Source organism: Metopolophium dirhodum, chromosome 5 (assembly GCF_019925205.1).
Source record: "Metopolophium dirhodum isolate CAU chromosome 5, ASM1992520v1, whole genome shotgun sequence".
NCBI lineage: Eukaryota > Metazoa > Arthropoda > Insecta > Hemiptera > Aphididae > Metopolophium > Metopolophium dirhodum.
The window spans coordinates 36,973,229-36,998,790 of NC_083564.1; the positions used below are offsets into that span (position 1 = coordinate 36,973,229).

The window sequence follows — 25,562 nt, forward strand, 5'->3', positions numbered from 1 at the left end:
CTGTTCGTCGGTTTATGATAACGTTCATTGACTTGCACAATATGGGATATACCCATAGACATCAATTTATGGATATCCACAGAATTTATCTACATCGTCCCGACTTCCGATTAGTGATTACAATTTAGAACTTATGTGTGTCATGCCTGTTCTATTTAATATTGTTCTACGTTTCGAAAATCATTCCTGATTTAGTATTTACAGTTAAACGATATATTATTTCTTGATCTTGACAGTAGTCAGTGTTAAATAGTCAAAATGGTGGTCAAAGAAATCATGAATGATTCCCAGTTTCAAGAAGAATTAAACGCAAACGGCATGAAGCTGGTCGTTGTAGACTTCTCCGCTACATGGTGTGGTCCTTGCAAACGTGTCGCGCCTCTTTACGACGATCTGTCAAACAAGTATGACCGTGCAGTGTTCCTTAAAGTGGATGTTGACAAATGCCAGGAAACTGCCGCCAGTCAAGGCGTGTCGGCTATGCCGACTTTCATACTGTATCGCAATAAGGTTAAAGTGGCAAAGATTCAGGGTGCTGATATTGCAGCCGTTGAATCAAAAATCGTACAACTGTATGAAGCAGCATGTGCCGCTTCTGGCGAAGACTGTGGAGTACCTGGTCAGATGGACCTTAACTCATTCATTTTGAAAACTCAGTGCGAGGCCCTTAATGATTCAGATGACCATCCACTGTCGGCTCTTATCGAGAACAGTGGCTATATTGAATCAGATTGCGACCAGCAACTTATTTTATCATTAACGTTCACACAATCTGTCAAAGTGCATTCTATCAAAGTGAGTTAACCATTAATAATAGGCAGTAACAAATAAACTAATATGTGGTCGTATTGCCAGACTGACTAATGACTACTACTTATATGTGCACTCAGTAAACTGGTTCTATATTTTACAATATTTATTTGAAGAATGCATGGCTTTAACATTTTTATTAAATCTATAAGTTTCTTTGTACTTTAATTTATAGTGCATACTTCTTAATGTTTGATTTAAAATAAAGTTAATTGAACCACAAACAGAAATTACTTAAATAATCCAATGAAAAGTACTAAATTATATTATATAAAATTAAGTCTAATGTCTATTGATAAATCTATGATCCTTTAAATTATACTAATAATATGTAGTTAATAATTTTTTTATTATTATTTAGGTTAAAGCTCCTAAAGATAACGGACCAAAATTGTTGAAGTTGTTTATTAACCAGCCAAACACCATAGATTTTGATGCTGCAACATGTAATTTAGCCATACAAGAACTTGAATTAAAACCTGATGAATTAGATGGAAAAATTGTGAACTTGAAATATGTAAAATTCCAGAACGTCCATAACCTACAGATATTTGTTGTAAATAATCAAACTGATGAGGAAGTAACAAGAATAGATAGCTTGGATATTATTGGAATGCCTATATCTACAACTAACATGGGTGATTTCAAGCGTGTTGCTGGTAAAGTGGGAGAAGCTCATTGAAAGGGATGATGCATATTATTTAAAAACCATATGTGTGTACTAAATTAACAATCTAAAAATAACTAATTATCATATACCACTTTTTTAATTTTCAAAAATTATAGTATATAATAATTATAAAAACAACATTTTTTATGTTTAAAATAAAACTCATATTTGTAAAAGAAAATTTATTCAAGAACGTTTTACCAAGTAAAAAATATCATCTGGCTTAAAGTCTTTATTTAATATTAGATCCTTTAAATTTAATATTTCATTATACTCTTCCCAGAAACTATCACCTATAATATCTACATGTAATGGACATATAACATGTTTCTTGGATTTAGATGGAGGTAAATTAACAAGTTTTCTTACTAACACTGTACCTTTTCTATAAATTGGTAACTCATTATTATAATTAGTTCCACACTCTTTAAATAGTATTTCATTTTTTTCTGACGACACCGTCCCACTCAATACTTTTTCAGCCTAAAACAAAAATCCAAGATTAGTAATTATTCCACCAAAAAATGTATTAAGTTCCTGTTTTACTTAAAATTAGTACCTCATTATTTGATAATCCTTTCATTGTAATAAGCCCCCAAAATGCTGTGTTGTACAAATTATTTATGTGGGTATCTGCTTGACGCCAACTTAGGTAATCGCGTAAATTTTGATCAGTTGGATATAAAACAATTCGAGCATCAAATGATGGTGGATATAAAAGTTTTTTATCTTCAAAAAATGTATTCCAATAGTATACATATGATGCAGAAAATATGCTGTTAATCGCTGACATAATTTTTGACTGCCGTCTATTATATAGATCTGTATTTTTCCTTAGAATAAAACTATATTCATCACTCTGTCCATAAGCTAATGACACATCTCTGAATTCTTCCATAACTGCTGCAGCAGACCTGTTCATTAATTCTAAAGCTCTTTTATCGTTTGGTTTTTTAAATTTGTGTGAGGATGTAAACCTATTAACAATAATATTTTAATGTAATAAATTAAAATTCTCAAATTATGTATACAAGATTGAATTAATACTTAGTAGGTGGTTGGTTTAAGAACCAAACAAAATGAAACATTTTAATTACATAATATGTAAATTACCATCTTAGAGCAGTGCTGTATCTAGGGTAATTGGGGGAAGGGGAATTCTTCCTATGAGCGCTGTTAGTATAAGGGTATTTTTGCATTTTTGAAAAAAAGACGAGTATTTTATTTATTAAAAATGTTTATTTAAACAATTTTTGATTATGGTGTTGATTTCAGATTTGTCGTATAGTTAATACGTATTTGTTTTTTACTACCTACTCTTGTCCAAATGTTCATAAAACCAGTTGATTTAAATTATGTTTGTATTTTTTTAAAGAATTTTTAGGAGGATATTATAAACTTTATAATTTATCATATTCATATTAAGCTTTAAGTTCAATATTTATATATAAAATATACTTATTGATTGGTTATAAAAAAAATGTTTTCTCTCGGGGAGTAAGTACTACACTGGTAGATAAGCCGAAGGCGCTAAATTTTAACTATTTAAGGCGTTAAATATCCTAGATCTGATACTGTCTGAAGAAGAATCTGATACAAAGAAGCTGAAACAATGAAACACCCAGCATAACTTGAAATCAATAAGATTAAAGTAATATTTTTGATATAAGTAGTTGACTAGCAATCTTACCAGAGGCCATATATTTAACATAACAGTCATGTATTAGTGTATTATCAATATAAATACCAATTGAAATAAGTAATTTATATCAAACAGCCTACTATTTCACCATTATTTTATCATAACTTATAAAGGTAGATACAATTTTAAAAAAATAATGAAAATTATTGGTACACATTATACTACATTAATTGATGGCATGTATCAATAATGATTAAATCAATTAAAAGTTTAAAACAGACCTATGAAACGAACGACCATCCAACCTCACAACGATCCAACAATTCTGTAAACATCTGTCTTCATACTCAAATGTTCGCACATATTCATACTTGCTTTTAGCCATTACTTTTGAGGTATTGAATTCCTTAGCGTATATATGCAAAACTCTGTGCCTATAAATGATTGATTTATATAATTACATGTGAAACAAGTTTCAAATAACTTTCTTCAATACACAAACATGAAATTACAAAATGAAAATTCAATTTTTTTAAATCATCTAGAATGAATCTTTTAAGCATTATTGATGAAATTTGAATACGACTGCAGTCAAGTGCATGATTATTTATTATGTAGTTCTTTTAAAATGGCTTCATTTACAACTTACATTATTTTTTTTTTAATTCCGTAAGAACACCTTCATACTTACATGTCACGCCAAGGCGACCTACGTTAGTGAATACGATCAAATAATGTAAATAAATACTTACCAGTCTCGTAGACTTATCAATTTTTTCGTAAATAATGACATGCAAACAAATGGATTTCTAAACGTGTAAAACTCAAAACAAAAACCAAAAAAGCGTGGTAAAAAATAACTAGTAACTAGCAGTTACTAACTACGTAAAAGGTGATAATGTACAATGATAAGATGATAACAAAAGATTACTGTTTAGTAGGTAAACCACAGAATAGATGAAACTTAAATTAAATTAAATTCGCTAAACTAGACCGGTTTAAAATTATCCCGCACCAGAGACATAGTTAGGGGGAGGCCAACTCATAATTTTCAGACAATTTCGATGATTTGTTTTTGTAATTTTGTTTTAAACAGTATAAAATAGTTTAGAAATACAGTTTGGGAGCGGCCCCTAGAGCCCCATCCCCTGAAGCCGCCCCTGACCGGGATAATGAACCATGTAAATGTGGTTCAAACATCCCAGTGCGTTATATTTCAGAACAGTTTCAGCGAGCAAATTTCTAGATTATCTTTCATCTATTCTATGATATAACGGAGGGGCGAGGGCTGTAATAAAATGGGAAATTAGCTTTCAGGAAAATTAATATAAGCTATATTTTCTAAGAACCATATTTTTCATGAACTCTATAATTCAACAAAACTTATTTAATGAAATTATTTTTTTTTCAGAATGTTATTTATTTTTTTAAATAATACTATATTATGTTTTTTTTAACTGGTACTATATCTAATTGGGTGAGTTGTACTGTGTACACTGGTTATGTCACTTTTGTAATAATTAATGAATATTGTAAGGTGTAGCCCATAGACCTATATTTTATAAACATAGTAGTTAGTAACCATGTAAGATGTAACCATGCTATAATAATTTATTATTATATTATGAATCATATGAATGTAACTATAAATTATAATATTGTTTTAAACTAAATTTTTGCATTTCATTTATTCACTATAAGGTTAATATTTCATAGCATGGATTCAAAATAGCATTTTGGATAAATTGTTTGTAATATTTTTTGTTGAAAGTTACTTCCTAATTTATTGAACTATTGTTTACTGCTATGGCCTGGTTTAGCAAAATAAGACCAACCAGATTTTGTCATAAAAATTTTAAATAACGAAACAGTGATGTAAAATACATAACAATATTCCTATCAAATATAAATGCTTATGAAATATTGATTTTTGAACTTTTATCATGACAATAAATGTTTAATAAATCATAATGATACACAAGACGTATAATATTATACATTTTGTTTAAAAAAAATCTAAAATAGGTAACTAAAATAAATTTATGACTTATTTATGTAAATATATTAAACTGGTATGCTTTCAGTTTTGATATTATGATGTAGTGAAAATTTTGATAAATTCTTTTTTGTCTCACATCCCTACATTTAATACTTAAATACTTTGCTTGTATAATTTGTCAAAATTATTGTTTTTAAATTAAAATATGTCTGAATAATCAGCAAATTTATTTTTAGGAATAGGTACCTGGAGACTGATAATTTCTTAGCATTATTATATATACATAATATGTCACTTGGACTTGGTCTTTTTGTATATTATATAACATGCATTATAATATATAGTATTTACAAAATTTACATGGACAATTAGTTTCTAATGCAAGGGAAAATTAAAAAAGAAGTTTAAAAAATGACTACCAATTACTAATAGTTTATCAGAGAACATAAAATGCTATTTTTATTCTTGAATACTTTTACAATTCTTTATATTTTTAACAACATTATTAACTATGGAAAATATTTATATATTATTACTTATTAGGTGTTCCAAAACTAACGATTTATAAAAATGTTTAAAATCTTAATAAATTTAAATAGTAATATAAGATATAAGTTCTAATAATAAAAGGAAAAAACTCAGTCATTCAATCTATATTACATCAATTGTAAGTACTAATTTTGTTTTCTCAAAGAGAACTAAGTGCAAAAAAATAAGTAAAATAAAACTAATATATTTTTATTTGATTAACATTGTTCGTTAGGTGATGAACAAAAAAATTATTTTAAAAGTATAAATTATTAGTTTTTCCACTATTTAAGGTTGATTTTGTTCGTTTATAAATAAAAACAGAATATACGCACAATTATTTGAACATACATTTGTATTGTGTGATAGTTGTGTTGGAGATACTATAATTTTGATTTTGATTTGTCATAACTCCTCAAAGTATGCTACTCGAGCCTTGGTTGATCCACACTTCACCTATTTATTATTTAAAATATTAACACATAATATATAATAAAGTCAATCTTTATGTAAAAAACAAAGGTGAACATTTGCGCTAATTGTTTTTACTCGGTCTTTGTAATTAAAAATGATAGTCATCATAATGACAATACTAAACCTTAAGTCATATGTAATTAAAAATGTAAGTCATTATAATGATAATGCAAAACCTTGAGTCTTATGTAATTTATTACAATGAGAATACCGAAACAAGTCTTATTTTATTATTATTTATCTTATTTAATGAGACCATTTTTTTTGGTAAATTTACAAAACAAGTAAGTTAAATTTAGATCATGAAAAAATAAATAAATAATTATATTCGTATAAAGTTAATTATTATATACAAATAAACAAGAATATCCATGATTATTTTTTTCTATTCAATCAATGTAATTAAAAATAAAAGTGACTTAATTGTCAGTAATAATTTTGTTATTAATTACACGTAATTTAGTTGATATGAAACTTTAAGAGTCAAATAGTCAAATTTTAACATTAAAATTTAGTTAGTGAATACCTCAATTATTTACTCAGTATAAAATAATAAATAATAAAATATTTAACTAAATTTAATTAACTGATTTTTAAATACTGATCCAGGTAGAATGAAAAAATCTCAGAATATTAACTTAAAATCATAAAAAAATATTTTTATATAGTCGTAACATTATAGTTTAATTTATTATTTGAGAATTAGCATTATTTAATATTTCAATTGTAAAACTCTATTTTTAATGACTCATATAGGACGTACAATTGTATATTATATTTTTTGAATTTTTATTTATTCAATGAAATTGGCCCAAAGTCAGCTATAGCTGACAGACTCACCGCTGAAAAATTTGAGTGTTGGCAATAGCCGGCAGGCTCAGTGAATTTATGAACTTCACAAAACTATTTAGTATAGATTATGGCACACATATGAAACCAACCTATAAAGAGTTTTCTGTATTGAAACATTGAAATATTTATCTAAATATATTTGTGATATTTAAAATATTATTTAACTGACAGAAGCTACATATATTAGAAATCCAAATACTCCAAAAATTAAAATATAATTCCAAATACAAAGAAAAACAATATCTTTATCTTTGAAGGTTCTTAAGGTTATTAGTTATCATTAAATTTACAAATGATTTGTCTATTTTAAACATTTGTTTTTTTTCATCTAGTAATATTTGTCAGCTCTGATGTACCTATTTATATATTTTATTCATTGATTTTCTAAAAAGGCCAAATTCAAAGAAGGAAAGCAAAAACTGTTCATAATACACGTTTATACAAGAAAATACTTAATTGCATCTAAATTCAGGGGATAAATTAATCTTAATATAGGAAACAAAAGCCTTATTAACTGAAACTAGCTGTACAATTAATATAATTTAATTTTTAGTTTGATTTCCTAGGTTCAATTCAAAATATTAATTTGTACATACATTTTTATAATACCAGAAAAATCGAGAAGTTTAAAACCAAAATAATTAAACTCACTTTTAAAAGAAATGTTAAAATTTAAAATATTTACTTTTTTTAGTGTAGAGTATTTGTTTTCTCCAAGTCGCACTTGTTCATCATGCAACATGTCCAATTCACATTGCTTTTCATCTACTTTGAGCACTTCAATTTCCGTTTTTAAGTCTCTTAATTGATCTTGAAGGTGTTTGCTCTTTTCTAAATACTGAATTCTGTATACATATAATAATATTTAAAAACAATTATTGTCTGATTAGTGCTACAGTCTACAGTTAATATAACCTTTCTTTTTCAATTTCTAATGTTAGCTCTTCCATATCATTACCAGCAATAAAGTCATATGCTGGTAAATTATGATCTACAAGTGCTGGTGGATTAGAATGAGTAAGAGAAAGTTGTGGTGAATTAGCATTTAATCTCAACGCATGAAGATCAGCAGGAAGGTCTAGTGCTGAACTACTTGACACTGAATACAAACTTGAAACACTCTAAATCAAAAATTAGACCAAAAATCCAAGTATATAATTTACAAAATAATAATAAGTAATAAAAGGAACCAAAAAATTAAAATATAGACAATTTTTACGTACAGTATTAACATATGCATTTCTAGAAAGAAACTCCAGTAATTTTTCTTTTGCTTGTTTTTCAGCAACGCGAGCTCTAAGCAGCTCCTCTTTGAGTGTGTTTGCTTCAGCTGCTCGTCTTTCAGATTCATCTACAAGTCGAGCAGTCAATTGTTCAGCTTCTCGTGTTTTTCGTTCAAGACTTACTTTCTCTTCTTCAGTCTATAAATAAAATATAGAAAAAAGTATATAATAAATGTCTGATACACTAATTTATTGTAAAAATAAATTATATCTATTCCATTTTTTCTAATCATACTTTAAGTGCAGTCAAACGAAATTGAGTAATTTTATGTTCAGCTTCAGTTGCTTTTTGACCTAACAACATAGCTTCTTCTTCTGCAACTCGGGACTTTTCAGCCAAGAGATCAGCGGTTTCTTCAGATCGTCTCTGAAAAATGCATTAGTAACATTGGTGTTTTTTACTATGTTTTTGAGGTAAAATCTAAAAATACTAACTAATGCTTCATTCGCTAAACGAATTTCTTCTTGGTATTGCAACAATCGTTGTTCCATAATTGATTTTTCTTTTTCTGCAATTTCTCTAAGTTGTTTTTCACGCGCCAACTTATTACGTTCAATTTGCCGTCTAATTTATAATAATATGATAAAAATTGAAATACATTTTTGTGACTCAATATTTCAAAATAATATGGTTGTACTATCAAATAGTTACCTAGACTTTTCTTCTTTTGCCTGGGTTTTCATTTGTTGTACTTCCATTGAATCTGGTTTCCGTCTTCTCATAAAAAGATCATGATTTCCTATACAAAGGTCTAAAATCTAAAAATAATATACGCGATAAAAAATATTTTTCATTGAAGTTGTTTAATCTTATATTCACCAATTTATTCATTCGAACTTTGTGTGAAAAGAATACAAAATTTGGTGATGTCTTATCAACAGGTTTAATAGTAAATTTTTTATCATCAAAACTAACATGTCTGATTTCAGACCATTGGAATGTTGTTTTCGGAGTTAATTTGTTCTCTTTTTCATAAATATTAAGTCCTAAAGATGTAACTCCTAACCACAAATCTGTATCTTTCTTGTTCTATATTGTTTAAAAAACCAAAAGGTTATAATTAGTAAAAGCTAAAATTAGTATAGTTTTACAGATAATTTTAACTCACACTAATGGGAAAATAATTTACACCATACATATCTAAATCTTGAGCGATTTTCAAATATTCAATTTCAGCCTCATCCCTCGACATTCCTCGATGGTCAGCATACCAAACTTTAATTCGCTCTTCCCACATTTCTGCTGTCATTTGATATTGATCAATTACTCTTTGAGGTAACAATTCTTCACTGGCCAGCATTCCTGGCTTATAAGTTCCTTCATCGTAGTCACCATACTATACAGATTCAAGTAAAAAAATTAAATATATAACCCTTAAAATATAATTTTAAAACGTCTTCTACTTTTGCTTGCACAGCATATGACGCTAATAAAACTGAGGCTTCTGGAGGGCAATAAATATCCATTGCTAAAATGGCACGATTGACTTGTAAAAAAAATAAGTGTTGAGTAACTTCTTGAACAAGTTCTTCAGCTACTTCTTCAGGATAAAATTTTGCAAGGAACATAAATGGCATTGTTGTTTGTTGAGGAATTCCTTGATCTTGTACTATAATATTATAATTTTTAATAATATTTTATTTAAAATCAAACCTGTAGAGGAATACCTTTTTTATCTAATTTTAACCAAGCAATAAATCCTTTAGAATCTTCATACTGCAACCCAAAATACCAGGTTTCACGTAATCCAATAGTACGGCACACCAGGTCGAAAAGATCTCGGCCAGTAGCTTTCAGCTAAACAAATATTTATAGATAGTTCAAACTATGAAACGCACTCAGGTGTTACAAATATTAAGTTTACCTCTAGATTAAATTCTAATTCAGCATCTAATGTACAGACTTTGACAGGAAAAGATTTTCCCGTCGTTTTCTTACGTTTGAAAGGCGGCATTTTTTCTTTCATCCTAAACAAACTTTAACCACACACACGATCAAATTGATTGGTGCACATTACTTACAAACAAAAAAATAAAAAACACAAATATTAAAAACTATGACATTTTCGAAAAAATAAATAAATGTAAACACAGTAACACACTTAGGTAATAGTTAACAAATAATAGGAAGTTATTTTATTATTATTACTTATAGTTATTAGTAAAAAAGATTAAAGAATTGTGTTTTTGTTTGAGTTATCATTTTTAAAGTCTTATCAAATAATTTTGTGTATATAGCGGTAATCAAACAATCACAAGTTAAATTTTATTAAACTTGAGTAATAAATAATAATGTTATTATCACGAATTAAAATTTTAAAATTAAATTAATATTTTAATTCGTGGGTATAATAATTTATATTTATTTTTATATTTATTAATTTATTATAAATTATTAATACAACTTTAAAGTTTCTTAACAAAAACCTTCAAATTGTTACTCAGTGACCAGTGTTGAGTCTTCAGTGTCCACTAGTGACTACGACAATACCATATCGAAAATGCGAAATTAAATCAAACTTAATATTAAGTAATATAATATAAAAGTAAACCGTAAACTATGTCTTACAGTAAAAGATTCTCAATCGACGATGCTTTTGAAGATGAACCAATTGATGATATAAAAGTGTATGTGTCTAGTTTAGGAAATTCACCTTTACAATCACCTGGACAAACCAAATTGACTAATTATGGTGGTATTGAAAATGAATCTATTTCAAGAACAAAAAAATTTGAAGATGTAAGTATTGCATATTATTCCCTCCATATTTATTTTTTATAATAATTTACATAAAAAAATCTGTATATTTCCATCTAGACATTATCTCGAGACAGCGATTCGTTGATATACAATTCAACAGCACATTCTAACCAAAAGAATTGGTGTTGGCACCATCCTCAAGTGCGAGAAAACTGGCGTGTGGTACTAGCTGCTGTAATTTTATTCATCATTGGAATTGGTAATTAATTGAATATTATGTTTTTATAAAGTATGGATAGGAATATCTTGATAGTAGGAAGCAAAATAATCCATATTTATTAGTGTTTGTATTTCTTGTCCCACTAAAGTACTTAACTGTAAAAATATCATCATATAATTGGTAAGTTACAAATAGACTTTATTTATCAACAATATTATAACAATACAATTAGTTAACAAAAGATGAAAACAACTTTTTATATCTTTTAATATGATATCTATAATTAATTTATATTTTTGTACAAATAATCATAACAATATTAATGTGTTACAAAATGTATAATGTTACATTATAAATTCAACTGCAAATAAGAAATATCAAAGTGATATTATGTATAAATAAATAAACAGTAATATAAAGTTTTAACTATATGAATATAAAAACATATGCATACTCTTGAATTGAATAACCCCCTGACTACTCTATCAAATCCCAATAATTCAGATATTTTGATTTCATGCCTTGTTTTCAAGTATGAAGTAAACTGTCTATTACAACTAATCTATTATGATGTTCACAGTATTATTATCAGTGGCTATAATTGTGCAGTTGAGTCCGAACACAGATTATCATCCAATAGTGTTTTTCATCGCTGGCTTCATATGTTTCATACCCGGAGCATACCATGTTGTGTATATATATTTAGCCGCAAGAGGACATCCTGGTTACAGTTTTTATAGCTTATCTTTATTCAACTGATCTTGGTGAGAATAAAGTAACAAGTTGTAAATTATATTTATTTATATGTAAAATATTGTGTAGACAATGTTACAATCAGTAGCATAATTTATTATGAATGCATTCAGAGTCCCTGAAATTTATGCTGAATTATATGAAACAGGGAAAATTTATTTTAAGGGCCTTTGAATTTAATCTAATGTTGGGACACTAGTTTTTATGTAATAGTAGTGACTAATGAAGTATACTTTTCTTGATGTGTTATTCACACTATATATTATTAGTTATTACTTTGGTTCTTAACCTTTTTAGGTTCACCACATGTTTTATTTCCTATTATATTTTGATGGAACATAACAAAAAAACTTAACTGTTTAAAAACTAAAACGTATTTTTAAAAGTTAAAATTCAATGTGATATTTAGCTTTATTTTTTTTAATGTTACAAGTATGAATAGATGACAGCGCTACTCTCATTTCTCATTCTAGTGTGTGAAACTTGTCTCTTTCTTTGGTGTTAATGTTTGAAAGTAAGGAAAACCCTATCCACAAACATATTAAATTAAAAATAGCCACATAACTATTAATGCTTTTTCTGATAATTTTTTACACTCTTCTTTGATTGATATCCAAAATTCTTCAAGTTATATTTCTGGACATTTAAATTTAAGACTACTTTTAGCAGAAATGGATTTCATATGTATGGTTTTGAGTAATTAATTCTGCAACATTAGAAGAAGCAATTTGTGCTTAATAGGATCCTGTAACTTTTTTCTCAAAATATTTACTTTGATTACAGACTTGTTAGTTAAAATAATTCTGATCAAGAACTAAGAAGACCATAGTTTGTACTTAGATGCTGTTTTAATTTACTTGGGAGTTGGGACCATTGAAACATTCAAGTTTTTCCCCCCACACAACACACAATGGAATCATTTAAGGGTTTGTGGTTGAATTATTTGTATATCATCGACATTATTTTCTTCAATTGAACTTTTTCAACAACGCATTTATTTATTTTATTACTATACACTATGTTTGTCATAACAATTTTTTATGAGAAAACATTTCAACTAATTAATGATATATTTATCACCTTGGCTGTTTAGCTTAAGTTTCAATGTATGTAATAACCATTCATTACTAACAACATCATTTATGTACTGACTAGAAAATGTTTTTTTTAAATAATGATGTAGAGAATTTTTTTCTACATTGTATGTATATAAAGATCTAGACACAACATTTACTACAATCACGGTACAATATTGTGCTGTGGAATACTGTTTGAGAACCACAATATTAGTAGCTCAGTATAGAATTCAGTAAAATGTGATCCATAATTTATTTGTTATTTAAATTAAATGTGTCTAAAACGGAATCGCATGGAACTAAAGTAGTAAATCTGTTTTCCGGTGAAAAATAACGATACTAAATTCATAAAACATTTTTTTCCTATATAACAATAAAAGTCTTATCTCAATATTTCCATAACATTATTTACTGCACAAATTTAAATAATGTTTGTTAATCTTTTGTAGAATAAACCTAGGTGCTACTTTTAATGTTATTACTTATTATAACATTAGGACCAAAGAAGAATTCTATCTTTAGAATTTATATTTAAATATTTCTGTTTTATTCAAATTCCCGGATATTTTTTATTTTTTATTTTTAAGTAGATTTAGAGCGTGATAAAATATAACACAATTCATAATTAAAATATGTTAAGTATTACTTAACTAAACTAGTAAATTAAGTTTAGGTATATAAAAAAAAAAAAAAACATAAAAGTAAGCAATATGATATTATCTCAAAACACCAACAATAATATGAATCTTAGCTACTTAATTATGTAATTTTAATTTCCCAATATGAAAATAAAAATCAAAATTTTACAATAGGAAATAATATTTTACAAGTTATAATAGAAAACATTTTTATTTATAATAATCATTACTATTAATTTATTTGAATAAAAGTGAATCAAACTGAGGTTGTGATAAACCATAGACAATTTTCTAATTTGAAATATTATATTAAAATACAAGCATTGATTTAAATTTTTGCCATCACAAAAAAATACTAAAACATTTTTTCAGTTAGGTATGAGAATATAAATTATCATAAACTAATATATTATTATAAACAAAATAAACTTTTTTTATTTTCGGCCAATAACCATTGATATCTTTACTATAAAATATAAATCAAATCATGTATTGACTAATCACCATGTAAATAATAATATACTTTTTAAAACATATTAATTGACAATTGTACTGTTTGGGACAGTAATGAAAACAATGTCAAATTATTTATTTTACTATGTGTAGTGATTTTTTATTTGTCATGTAATTAACAATAACATTTTTTAAAATTTTATTTTGTTTTATTGATCCTTTGTCTTTCTTAGTTACCTATATACATAAGTATCATATTTACTAGTATTATATCACTTCCTATTACTTATAGCCTATAGAATAAGACATAATTTTATGTTGGTATTTTTATTATACTAGTATCACTAGATTTCAAGATCTTATAATTTTAAAATATTTAAAGAAGACTAATACAATATTATTATTATTTTGTTTACAATTGATATAATTGTTTAGTGTTTTTTTTAAAACTATTATTTGTTATTGTTTATGATTAGGGCTCAGGTGTCGTTGATTTAATTTGTACTGAATATGAGATTTTTCTGACATTATTATTTTTTTTTTATAAGTAAAAACGAAAAATGTGTAATAACAAAATTATTTATAATCATATGTTAAATTAAATTATCCTTTTCTATATATTTTGTATTTTAGTTTGAATTTGATAATGTTAGATGTACTAAATATAAATCAATATAATATTTAATATAAAGCTACAACCAATATTGATAAAATAGACATAGCTTATCAAATTAATTTTTATTCGTAATTCCATAATATTATAATATTTATATTTCATTGATTACAATATTATAATTAACTGTGGATTTTATTTTCAGTAAAAAAGGTGGACAATTCACTGTATTAATAAAACTATGATCAACGTAAGTTTATGTTATCATTAGTTATTTTAAAAATCAATATTTATCTCTTACATAAACTCATCAAATTACATAGATTTAAAAGTAAAAATAAATTAAAATATATGTTTCTAAAATGAATAAAAATAAAAAAGCTCTAATTAGATAGGTATTATTATTTATTAGCAATGTAGTAAAATTTCCCTAACTCTAATGCTGTTTAATGTGAACAATTTGTATATAATATAAAGGTTGCGTATTAATAGTGCTCTATTTAAGTTGAACAACGGAGTACCTATGTTTAATTGTGTTACCTATTAACTATTAGAAAATTAAACTAGTCTATGTCATCCCTACTTTTATTATATTTTTATTTTTTATTTATTTTTATTGAGTAATAAATATTATTTTATATAATTTGATATTTTCTTTCTGTTTTGCTCAAAAATAATTTGTACCTTATTTATTATATTATGATAATAATAAACGTATGACTGTAACAAAATGTCTTAATACACATAAAATCATTAAATTTATACAAGCATAGCTTTTTTCATTGGTGCTACTAGGGAGGTGTTTGCCACCTGGGGATGTTAAGCATCCTCTTATTAAAGTTAAGCTCCTCCCAGCAGGCTAATTGAATAACAACTATATATTAAGTATTAAAAGTATTATTTTAAAGGTATATTTTAAAAATTTGAAATCAATAATTAGGCAATACCTATATAATATAATAAGTACCTACCTACATAGGCGTAAATAGTGTTTGAAATTTGGGGGGGGGGGGTAGCTCAGGTCTATACTTGATATTCTTATGATGCTTTTGAATTATAGTAGTAAAATCATAATAAACTCTGCCAGTTCTTGCACTCAGTGTAGTGATAATCACACGAGCTCTTCATGTCTGGAATTCATGGGATACTTGTCACCACGATTTAAGGTATATCTTAAATTGTGCTTGTCACTGAGTGCTAGAAACTGGCAGAGTGCACGCATGAGGAACATAAAAAACCGCACTAGTTGTTCACTGATATTCCATAATAATATGAAACATAAAATAATTGCACTGGTGCAATAGGTAGTGTAGTCATGACATTTCAGAAGTACCTGATGCCCGTTTAGCTGTTTCAGATGCTCCTTAAATTGACTGCACTCTTCATAGACCTATAAACAACTAATTGACAGCGCTTAGAGAGAGAGGTCAGGGCTACGATATAGAGTAAAAGAGACAAGAGGATGTGGGGGAAATACAGTATTAGTTTCATACGTCTATGATTACCCCCTTTATGTTCTTTCCACGGTCTTAGAAGATCTTCTAAGACCTTGGTTCTTTCTTTCTCTTATATGGTTTCTGTGCATTGATGGCAGGGCGGAGTGGAATGCGCTGTCCATTAGTTTATACCACGGCTCTATTCGGCTTAGTCCGTGGCCGTGGTTTATACTTTATAGGTCTATGGCACTGAGCAAGATTATGGGTGTTATCATTTTCAGTTCGTGACGGATTGCTAGACGCTCAAACTTTTAAACATTCCCGCCAAAGCGCCAAGCCTCATCACTTATCCTTATCATAAATCCTAAACTTTCGTCTTACAACCTTTGCGACTTTTATAGTTCCAACGACATTGTCTCCAAAATCGGTACCCACTCTCAGCGATTCCAACGGGCCCCGAGTTTCACTTAGAGCTAGTAATTTTATAAAAACACTATTGGGAAGACAGATTAACACTGGGACCGCTGTCGACGCCTATCGTACTGATGGTTAGGCGGGTTCCCCTCTACGTGGAGTCGGGAGATTGTATGTATTTTCCCGACATTTCGCATATATTTTGCTTTAAGTGAAGTGTATTTGATAATATTAGTAGAAATTTTACTTACCAACGTATACAGTTAGCTATAAAAGCGTATAAAGTTTCGATACCAAAATTCATTTATTATAAAAAGTAAAATAACCAATATAAAATTATATATATACATCCCGAATCGGAAGGTACAAATTGTTTCCACCAGAGCGCGTTTTGTTAATCTGTTTCCCCAATTTATTAGTCCGTGTTATCAACAAATTTTCAGGTACAACTGGTGGAAATTTCTGGTACTGGTATTATTCTTTAATCTGTGGTACTGGCACGAAGATATTTACTATGGTATTATTAACAAAAATACGAATACCTCATATTATTATTATTATCAAAGATTATAAAATATATTATCCGTCATTCATCCGTACACAATATTTATTAATTTTATTAAAATATTATTTAGTATATTTTACTATTTTACTATTTGCCTACATTGCCACATTGGCTGCAGTATTTGTTATTATGAAAGTGGAGAGTATTAATGCTAAAATATTTTAATTAATCTGTTAGTTTAAATGTTCAATTTACAAGACATTCATTTTTCAGTTATTTTAAAATATTTGTTTTGAGTGTATGTAACCAATTTACTACTTTTAATGTTATGCCGTTATGGTTATTGACATTTAACATGATTCTATTATAGTATCATTATATAATTAACAAATGTATTTAATCTATAATAATATAAAACCAGTACTTAGTACGTTTAAGTATATTTTCATTGTTTCATACTTTCATTAAATAACCAATGTTTAAAAAAGTAGGGAGTTTTGGTTTTACATCTTTTAAATATTTTTGTGTTGCTCATTGTATAACAGAATATGTAGCAGATATATTCTTAGTAAGTATTTTCATTCGCTGTTAATATAAACCCCTAACCTAAATCGATACATTTTTATTGGGAAATCTTAGTGTTCAGGTGATTCCATGGAGCCAACTATCTACTCTGGTGATTTGGTAATTATTCAACGTTTCTCAAAGATAATCAAAAATGTAGATAAAGGAGATGTAATTATTGCTAAGTCTCCTGAAGAATATAACAAATTCATTATGAAGAGAGTGAAAGCTGTTGATGGCCAAATGGTTAGAAGAGGAATAAATTATCAAGTGGTAGGATTATATAAAATTGTACTGGAATTGTGTTAAATCATTTTAATTATAGTTGTCTTTGATTTATACTTTATATATTGATTCATATAAACTTTAAATTTAATCAATATTGATAATATAGATATTTTTAATTTTGTCCCAACTCTAGCTATTACCCAACTTATTGTTTTGCTTCTAACAATGTACTATCCATTTTAAACTTCCTAATTTCCATATTCATTTTCTGTATACCGGTTATGATTTTTCTTTGAGATAAACACTGGACATCATTGATTTATATCAAAGTTGGAATTCGTCCACTTTTTTGGTGGCCTATGTCCAGATATAGAACGATTGAACAGTACACATACTTTAGCCAGTTTAATCTTTGAATTTAAACCAACTTTAGTATGAACTTTTTTTAAATTATTAATTGTTATATAGGTACCAAGAGGCTCAGTATGGTTGGAAGGCGACAATCATACCAATTCAACAGATTCTTGGGATTTCGGTCCTGTACCTAAAGGATTAATACATGGACGAGTTGTTTGTCGAATTTGGCCTATATCACATTTCTCTATGAAAATTTGATGACATACCTTATGTAGTAATTAAGAAGCACAATGTAATATAAATGTAATAAAACGTTCATGTTGATGTTAGTAAAAATTAAAAAAAAAAAAACTAAATCCTCAATAATTTTTTATGAGCGTCTAAATTTAAAATGTTGACAAAATTCACCAAAATCAGCAAATTACTTCGATTCAGAAATTCATAAAATCTTTCTATCTAATTCTCAGTTTTGAAAATGTAAGAAAGTGTAAGATTCCCCTAAGTTTTCCGACATAAAAAAAAAAAATGTTTACCGAAGTCGGTTAATTTAGTACGAGCTTCTGAAGCTAGACATTGAATATTCACTTGCAAATTAATACATTTTTGTATTTTTGTATCATTTTTGGCGACGCGTTTTCGTTTTGCGACAGCCAGACATTGTTCCCACTACGGTGGTGCGTCATGCGCTGCCACGGAACAAAGACACGCCCATGTGCACAACTAGGCCGCCGAAGCCTGATCCTATTTGGAATAGAGTATAGAATGGTTTACTTATTTTGTTGTTATTCAAAAACTAATAACCGTAGGTACTTTAAATTTTCATCAAATGTTAATTTTATATTTTTCTATACATAGTAACATTTCAAATTTTTTTAGTTTTTATTCTATAAATTTAATTTAATACAAGGTTCCGTATTAGTTGTTATAATAGCAGTTGATAAATTTTAAAAATCCAGTCATGATTTTTTTTTTATCAATTTTTAATGTTCAAATTTTTACAAAATTGATCAAAATTTTAAAAATTATCAATTATTTTGGTTAACAAATTATAAAATGTTCAATTTGTATAGCTAATAATTAAAAATTTAAAATAAAGGTTTTAATAAATAGTTTATAATGTAACCAAAAAATATATAATCAGTCAATTTGTAGACATTTTAAATTCAAATTAGGATGAAATTACATACTAAAAGCAAAATTAATGATTTTAGTTAATTTGTTGTAATTTAAAAATATTATTCGAGTATATGCAGTGTTGGGTAAACTACTTTTGAAAAGTAATAAAGTTACTTTACTTGTTACATTAAATATTCTTATTTAAATTACATTTGCGTTACCAGACATTATTTTTATATTCAAAAAAAGTAGGGCATTACAAATAATAATATTTTTTTTAATATTCTGAGGGGAGCGATAAATGTATTGATTTTAATATGATGTGTTTTTTTTTTCTGTCATCACCTTTTAGGACAGTAAAAATGCTTAGATTTTCTTCAACAGTATCTTTTCTGATTGGAAAGTGAATCTAATTAGTATTTTGGGGGGGGGGGGGGGTCTAAAATAAAAATTTCCCAGTAAGTTTTCAAAAGCGCTGTGACAAATTTTATTTGTTGGTTAAAAAAGCTTAAAAATTTAATAGAAGGCTCTTAGTATATTGTTTCAAATGCAGATGGAAAAATTAAAAATCCAGTCACAATTTTTTTTTATAAGCATCTAAAGTTCAAATATTGACAAAAATGACGAAAATTTGCCAATTACTTAGAGTTAAAAATTCATGTAAAATTTTCTTTTTAAATCTAAGATTTGAAAATGTAATAAAAGGTTCCTCATAAGTTTGTATACCTTTATAAAAAAAAAAAAATGTCTACAAGAAAGTCAAATTAAATTTTTATGAGCATTTGAAATTCATATTTTTACAACATTTGATATTCACTTGTAACTCTCATGTAACGATTTTCTTATTTTGTTGTAATTAAAAAACGAATGACTGTAGATACTTGAAAATCACTGAATGTTTATATTAGCATTTCCTATACACCATACAATTTTGAAAATTTTTTGAGCTGTTTGCGGACATTGTCAGTTTTTTATTTTTTTAGTTTTTTTTCCTATAAATATCAATAAAATTTTATTTGTTGGGTAAAAAAGCGTGAAAATGTAATATAAGGCTCCTGATATATCGTTCTAATAGCAGTTGAAAAATATTAAAAATACATAGGCACAATTTTTTTTTATAAGTATTTAAAGTTCAAATTTTGACAACATTTATCAAATTTAAAATGAAATAATTATTTTGTAGTTAAAAATGTATAAAATGTTCAACTTTTATAGCTAAGGATTGAAAATTTAAAACAAGGCTCCACGTAAATAGGTTATATATGAATTACTTTATTCACATTAATATCATCAAATATACTTGGTAATATCATAGGCTGACTGACCGTTTTCGCTCAGAATCGTTTTTCTTTTACAATGATATTATATCATTGAATTCTAACACCATTCATTGCAGTGATCCACATGTAACCTACTGTACAGCAGAGTGACATCCACTTACCCACCTTTTTTTTAATTAATTACAAAATCTGTTCTTAGAGACTAATGAGTAGTAGGTATACTATTAACTATCATATGAATTGTATGAGTATTGATTCCCGAGATCTTTAATAGGTAATATTGTAATCTAAAACTCTCGGAATCGTAAATAAATTGTATTGATTTTAAATTTTTTCAAATATCCTAGCCCCTAGTTGTTGTCATACGCTCTACATTCATAACTCATTTTAATAATTTGGAAAATAACACGTTATTTATAGAAATTACTTTTAAAAAGTATTTTTTTTACAGTTCCGTTAATTTAAATAATATATAATGAAATTACTAGTGTTACTTCAATAGTTATTTCGTTATAGTAACCTAACCAACACTGGGTATACAAACCTTTTAGAAAATATTATATTTTATACACAATGACATTTTCAAATTTAACCTACTTTTGTATTAATGCCTAATAGTAAAATAAATTACTTTAATCACAATAATATCATCAAATATACTTGGTAATATTAAAGGCAAACTTGTGTAAAATACTTTTTAAAAGTATTTCAAATGCATATTCCGAATACTTAAAAAAAAGTATTCAGAATATCTGAATATGTATTCGAATACTTTATTATTATAATATTCCTAAGTATTTGGAATACTTCGGAAAAAGTACTCCAAATATTTTTTGAATACTTTTTTTAGTAGATTCTGATTTCAATAGCAAAAATATTATTTTTTCAATTCTGTTTATAAATGAACATTAATATAATCTCGACAATATACACCCATCTGGCTATCTATTAGTCATAAATTATATTCAAATTAATATAGTTAAAAAGTAAAAATTAGTAATATATAAGAGTATACCTTTATAAAAAAAAAGTATTCCGAATACTGTACTCAGAATACTTGTAAAAAGTATTCAAAATACCGTATTGAATACTTTCAAAAAAAAGTATTCCGAATACTCAGTTTTCACTCAGAATCGTTTTTTCATATACAATTATTTTATATCATTGAATTCAAATTTAACAACATCCATTACAGTAACACTAGTAACGTACTGTATAGCATCATACCCACTTACCCTCTTTTTTTTTTAACTAATCATCTATTATTATACTGTCTATATACTAATTTGTTCAATAAGGAGATGTTATAAGACATCATCAAAAAAAATATAAGATTTTAGTCATTTAATTATTTATAAATACTATGTACATTTTTAAAAAAATCTACTTAGATATAAAGGTTGGAAACTTAATTATTTAATTTAAAAAAAAAATAATGATTATCTCATAAAGGTACTTAAGTGAGGTGACTACAGTGTTTAACAAAATATACTAAAAGAAAAAAATAAAAAATAAATGTAGTCTTAAAAAAGTTACAAGTAATTAAGTTAAATAAAAAACACTTTAAATTTAACAGTTAACACATTACTTTAGTTCAATTGAGGAAATCGGTTTTTTATTAGCCACTTATGCTATAAACTAATCCATTATGCGATTGCAAATTTTGTTCATCATCAATTTGGCGTTTAATAGTTACATGATAACTATGATTGTCCATTCGAATGTTACAGTCATCATTTTGCATATTTTTACTACTTGCCATACTCATTCTCTTCAGTGATCCTGAATGGAAACGGCCACCTTCTCCTCGTATACGATTCATGGCATGTTTGTGGCGTGATTCATACAGATATTTCTAAAAGAAAAATGTTTGATTACATTTAATAATTTTTAGAAGTTTTAAAAATATATAGCTTACTTGTCGAGTTTTTGGTATTTTCCCTTCTGCCTCTAATTTTGCTCGTGCTTGCCTTCTTTTCAGTATTCTTTTGTACTGTTTAGCATTTACATACAAAGGCTCTTCTTCAAGGAACTCTGCTGTTGTGGGTACTCTCTGAAATTGAGTATTATTTGAGGCATTCCCATTTGGCATCATCTACAATAAAATATATAATTTGATTAAATTAACAGACCATAATATCTTTCCAAACAGACAGATGTCATTTATATGGGAGAGAAGTTAGCAAGTGTCTCATTGATTTTAAACAGGCATAAAATAGTATATTACAATTTACAGGAGTCTCCAGCCTACTTGGCCAAGGTAATTAATGTTTTGAAAATCAGTTTTCATTGTTTTTAATTTATTGAATTAATTAATCACTTTTTTCTTTTGGTGTTATTCATAATTACTTATAAGTCATACATATATACTAATATTAACCAATAATAGAAACTCGCTAATCATACTTTTCTGATTTACATTGAACTCGGGGCAGTTACACGATGGTCAGATATGAGTTAACGATTGACTTTTTCCGTAATAATAATAATAACAATTTAAAACTTGTAACCAACAGGTTTTTTTAATGGCACAAGTCCACTGTAATAATATAGCAGGTATATAATATTGAATCAATTTTTATAATTATTGCAGTTTAGTGTTGTTTCTTATTGAGTGTTGGGCCGTGTCGTATTTGGTATCAAATATGAGTTTAAGTAAAAAGCGGAAAGTCGATATATTTGTGTTGATTATGGGAAAATTATAAAAAGAAAAAAATTATATAAATAAAATAGAAAATGTATATATATGCAATGCTTTGTCTCCAAACAATACATAATATGTTACATATACATTATATTACTTTCCTTTTTTTATCTTTCGATAAACTGCAATTGATTAAGTATTGTATAGTATTGTATGTAATAAGTAACAGGTAAAATTAAAAATTTGTTAAAATTGTTTTTTTTTGATAAATGTGTAGTATTCAATATATTTGACATAGTTAATACTTTGGCTCTGGAGTTCGGCTAAATGTCTGCTGTAGTGTATTTTTGAGGACAAAATAATGATGGAACCAGACTTGGTTGTTGAATATCATACTTTTCCACAGGTGGCTGACTAAGTATCTTGAACAGGAAAGTAGGTATTGAAAAGAATAATACCAAAGTTGAAAAATTGAAAAAGTTGAAAAACAAGAAAAGAACAATAAAAAAAATATATATATATATACAGAGTTCAATAAGCGTAATATAATTTTATACTTAATGAAAAAAATACTCTAATGGACTGGCCACATATATAGATCCAGTGACACCTTCAAAATAGACATGACAGGGGAAACAAATGGAGAAAAGTAAAGAGGTGGGCCAAATCAATGTTAGATATATAAAAAATCTGAATAAGTGTAGTTTCAAGGAAAGAGAATAAAAAACAGCAAAGATGGAAGAGTGTTATAGTAAATGCAGCATAGGTTCTTAATGGGCCGTAGAACATAAAAATGTTTGATTAAATTAAATCTATGAGTATCAATATACTACCATAACAATGTTCTGTTGATTTTGAGGAACTCCTTGTGCTACAGTAGTAGCCGTTTGAGTGACGGTTGGAGAACCACCAGACGGTGGACTGGATAACTGCATGATATTTCCATTTATGCTTATTACTGAAAATATGGTAAGTAATAATTACAATTATTGTTACTTTTAAGTATAAAAATAATATACACAAAGTGAAACAAACATGTTGGTTGGGTTTGTTGTTGGGCAATCGATTGACCGTTGTCGACTTGTACGGGCTGGTAAATGAAAGTTTGTCCATCAGGTGTCTGAATCAACTGTGCTTGTGCTTGCTGCTAAATTAAGGAACATTATAAAGATAAACTTTAACACTGCAAACGCGCAGAAGAGGTGCAAAAAGACAATATGTGCATACTTGTACAGGCAGTTGGAGCAGCTGCAACTGTTGGTTGCCCGGCGAACCCAAGTGTACCGACTGACCAGCATTCTGGGGTACAGCATGCACGACAATCTGCTGACCATTAGCGCTCTGTATCACCTGGCCAGCCTGGACGACTTGCACTTGATTGTTGGACGTCGGGATCGTTTGGACGACGGTCATGTGTCCGTCTGAGCCGATCTGTTGGTCCATGACTGATGGGTTCCACTGAAAACGGTACAGTCGTTATCGGGCTCATATTAATCAGCATAACGACGGGAATACAATTTATTCGATAAAAAAAAATTAATAATTCTGGCGGGTTAAGGTGGTGATGGGTTGCGGAGGAGTGATGAGATCACGGGGCAACCAGAAGCGAGACAAGGCGATGGGTCCGGGTTTTCCGTAACTAACTCTTCGGTACGAGCGATGGCCGCTGCGGAGAATGTCGTCGTAGGGCTCGGGTCCCGGGCTCCCCTGCCGAGGTCAAAGCACAAAACGAAGAGTCCGGGAGTCCCGCGGCGGGTTAGCGCGCGCATTTTGACAAGCATAAAAAGTTTTGTGCGAACTTACATTGGACAGCGGGATATTGGTCCGGAGATTATTCCAATGATTGGCCGAAATAGTCGTCACCAATGAGAGTATGAGACAGCGCGCAAACGTCAGACAGCAACCACGAATTGGCCCTTCGCCGTCGACCAGCCAATCCACAACACAGTATGCGAAAGCAGTGCTGCCGTTTACCCAAAACGAAAATACACCACGACACAAACCTGATAACCATGATAGACCATAGACCTATAAACTATAATGGACAGCGCTTAGAGAGAGAAGTCAGGGGTACGATATAGAGTGAGCGAGAAAAGAAACAAAGTAGTAAAATGTATACAATTCCTTTGCGGCATTTGCAGGCTCCTTCACTGGCTTCACTACTTTATGTTCTTTCTCTCTCAGTTATATGGTTGTTATATGACCAACTAGCATTGATGTCAGGGTGGGGTGGAATGTACTGTCGGACTGTTCATTAGTTTTAAGTTTATAGGCCTCTGCTAATAACCGCTGTCAAATGTCAATTC

The 25,562-nt window shown here is 28.0% G+C and overlaps 6 protein-coding genes across 13 annotated transcripts; 3 read left to right on the forward strand and 3 right to left on the reverse strand.

The window, feature by feature from the left end:
• Positions 1-58: 58 nt before the first annotated feature.
• Positions 59-1,708, forward strand: LOC132945244 (thioredoxin-like protein 1). Its single transcript, XM_061014933.1, has 2 exons — positions 59-795; positions 1,172-1,708. The coding sequence occupies exons 1-2, from the start codon at positions 259-261 to the stop codon at positions 1,490-1,492; spliced, it is 858 nt and encodes a 285-aa protein (XP_060870916.1). The 5' UTR covers positions 59-258; the 3' UTR covers positions 1,493-1,708.
• LOC132945242 (probable tRNA(His) guanylyltransferase) lies at positions 1,648-6,111 on the reverse strand. Of its 4 annotated transcripts, none has more exons than XM_061014929.1 (4): positions 6,001-6,111; positions 3,404-3,556; positions 2,040-2,457; positions 1,648-1,963 (listed from the first exon to the last, which is right to left on the reverse strand). In XM_061014929.1, coding segments are annotated over exons 1-4 (870 nt in total). In that variant the 5' UTR covers positions 6,003-6,111; the 3' UTR covers positions 1,648-1,666. The 4 variants fall into 4 exon arrangements, with proteins under 4 accessions (XP_060870912.1, XP_060870911.1, XP_060870910.1 ...); XM_061014928.1 differs by lacking the exon at positions 6,001-6,111 and adding an exon at positions 3,814-5,397; XM_061014927.1 differs by lacking the exon at positions 6,001-6,111 and adding an exon at positions 3,772-5,397.
• LOC132945241 (merlin) lies at positions 5,844-10,403 on the reverse strand. Its single transcript, XM_061014924.1, has 12 exons — positions 10,124-10,403; positions 9,927-10,056; positions 9,663-9,868; positions 9,368-9,595; positions 9,079-9,288; positions 8,911-9,017; positions 8,694-8,823; positions 8,494-8,625; positions 8,199-8,396; positions 7,891-8,096; positions 7,661-7,820; positions 5,844-6,105 (listed from the first exon to the last, which is right to left on the reverse strand). Exons 1-12 carry the CDS (start codon positions 10,223-10,225, stop codon positions 6,055-6,057), a joined length of 1,860 nt encoding a protein of 619 aa, XP_060870907.1. The 5' UTR covers positions 10,226-10,403; the 3' UTR covers positions 5,844-6,054.
• A 136-nt stretch (positions 10,404-10,539) lies between these two features.
• On the forward strand, positions 10,540-15,552 carry LOC132945245 (transmembrane protein 134). 2 transcript variants are annotated; one of them, XM_061014935.1, is made up of 4 exons: positions 10,540-10,998; positions 11,077-11,218; positions 11,760-11,943; positions 14,918-15,550. In XM_061014935.1, the coding sequence occupies exons 1-3, from the start codon at positions 10,819-10,821 to the stop codon at positions 11,936-11,938; spliced, it is 501 nt and encodes a 166-aa protein (XP_060870918.1). In that variant the 5' UTR covers positions 10,540-10,818; the 3' UTR covers positions 11,939-11,943; positions 14,918-15,550. The 2 variants fall into 2 exon arrangements, with proteins under 2 accessions (XP_060870918.1, XP_060870917.1); XM_061014934.1 differs by having other exon boundaries at positions 11,760-15,552.
• Positions 15,553-17,041: 1,489 nt separating this feature from the next.
• Positions 17,042-18,582, forward strand: LOC132945247 (mitochondrial inner membrane protease subunit 1). 2 transcript variants are annotated; one of them, XM_061014937.1, is made up of 3 exons: positions 17,042-17,635; positions 17,707-17,877; positions 18,328-18,582. In XM_061014937.1, exons 1-3 carry the CDS (start codon positions 17,543-17,545, stop codon positions 18,472-18,474), a joined length of 411 nt encoding a protein of 136 aa, XP_060870920.1. In that variant the 5' UTR covers positions 17,042-17,542; the 3' UTR covers positions 18,475-18,582. The 2 variants fall into 2 exon arrangements, with proteins under 2 accessions (XP_060870920.1, XP_060870919.1); XM_061014936.1 differs by having other exon boundaries at positions 17,053-17,635; positions 17,707-17,904.
• A 3,359-nt stretch (positions 18,583-21,941) lies between these two features.
• On the reverse strand, positions 21,942-25,219 carry LOC132945243 (nuclear transcription factor Y subunit alpha-like). Of its 3 annotated transcripts, none has more exons than XM_061014932.1 (6): positions 25,060-25,219; positions 24,484-24,714; positions 24,292-24,400; positions 24,090-24,214; positions 22,531-22,707; positions 21,942-22,467 (listed from the first exon to the last, which is right to left on the reverse strand). In XM_061014932.1, the coding sequence occupies exons 2-6, from the start codon at positions 24,697-24,699 to the stop codon at positions 22,231-22,233; spliced, it is 864 nt and encodes a 287-aa protein (XP_060870915.1). In that variant the 5' UTR covers positions 24,700-24,714; positions 25,060-25,219; the 3' UTR covers positions 21,942-22,230. The 3 variants fall into 3 exon arrangements, with proteins under 3 accessions (XP_060870915.1, XP_060870913.1, XP_060870914.1); XM_061014930.1 differs by having other exon boundaries at positions 24,292-24,403; XM_061014931.1 differs by lacking the exon at positions 25,060-25,219 and adding an exon at positions 24,772-25,053 and having other exon boundaries at positions 24,292-24,403.
• Positions 25,220-25,562: the final 343 nt, after the last annotated feature.

What these genes read in the sequence shown, in the direction of transcription:
- LOC132945244 (XM_061014933.1), top strand. Translation starts at nt 259, where the DNA reads ATGGTGGTCAAAGAAATCATGAATGATTCCCAGTTTCAAGAAGAATTA. An exon ending in TCAAAGTGCATTCTATCAAA is followed by an intron (nt 796 to 1,171) that starts GTGAGTTAACCA and finishes ATTATTATTTAG; the next exon opens with GTTAAAGCTCCTAAAGATAA.
- LOC132945242 (XM_061014925.1), bottom strand. Translation starts at nt 3,915, where the DNA reads ATGTCATTATTTACGAAAAAATTGATAAGTCTACGAGACTG. An exon ending in GATGGTCGTTCGTTTCATAG is followed by an intron (nt 2,458 to 3,403) that starts GTCTGTTTTAAA and finishes TATTGTTAATAG; the next exon opens with GTTTACATCCTCACACAAAT. An exon ending in AAGGATTATCAAATAATGAG is followed by an intron (nt 1,964 to 2,039) that starts GTACTAATTTTA and finishes TTTTTGTTTTAG; the next exon opens with GCTGAAAAAGTATTGAGTGG.
- LOC132945241 (XM_061014924.1), bottom strand. Translation starts at nt 10,225, where the DNA reads ATGAAAGAAAAAATGCCGCCTTTCAAACGTAAGAAAACGACGGGAAAA. An exon ending in TAAATTATTTTCCCATTAGT is followed by an intron (nt 9,289 to 9,367) that starts GTGAGTTAAAAT and finishes TAAACAATATAG; the next exon opens with AACAAGAAAGATACAGATTT. An exon ending in AAGTTCGAATGAATAAATTG is followed by an intron (nt 9,018 to 9,078) that starts GTGAATATAAGA and finishes TATTATTTTTAG; the next exon opens with ATTTTAGACCTTTGTATAGG.
- LOC132945245 (XM_061014934.1), top strand. Translation starts at nt 10,819, where the DNA reads ATGTCTTACAGTAAAAGATTCTCAATCGACGATGCTTTTGAAGATGAA. An exon ending in GAACAAAAAAATTTGAAGAT is followed by an intron (nt 10,999 to 11,076) that starts GTAAGTATTGCA and finishes ATTTCCATCTAG; the next exon opens with ACATTATCTCGAGACAGCGA. An exon ending in TTTATTCATCATTGGAATTG is followed by an intron (nt 11,219 to 11,759) that starts GTAATTAATTGA and finishes TGATGTTCACAG; the next exon opens with TATTATTATCAGTGGCTATA.
- LOC132945247 (XM_061014936.1), top strand. Translation starts at nt 17,543, where the DNA reads ATGTTTAAAAAAGTAGGGAGTTTTGGTTTTACATCTTTTAAATATTTT. An exon ending in ATGTAGCAGATATATTCTTA is followed by an intron (nt 17,636 to 17,706) that starts GTAAGTATTTTC and finishes GGGAAATCTTAG; the next exon opens with TGTTCAGGTGATTCCATGGA. An exon ending in GAGGAATAAATTATCAAGTG is followed by an intron (nt 17,905 to 18,327) that starts GTAGGATTATAT and finishes ATTGTTATATAG; the next exon opens with GTACCAAGAGGCTCAGTATG.
- LOC132945243 (XM_061014930.1), bottom strand. Translation starts at nt 24,699, where the DNA reads ATGGACCAACAGATCGGCTCAGACGGACACATGACCGTCGTCCAAACG. An exon ending in TGCTCCAACTGCCTGTACAA is followed by an intron (nt 24,404 to 24,483) that starts GTATGCACATAT and finishes TCCTTAATTTAG; the next exon opens with CAGCAAGCACAAGCACAGTT. An exon ending in AAATACCAAAAACTCGACAA is followed by an intron (nt 22,468 to 22,530) that starts GTAAGCTATATA and finishes TTTTTCTTTTAG; the next exon opens with AAATATCTGTATGAATCACG.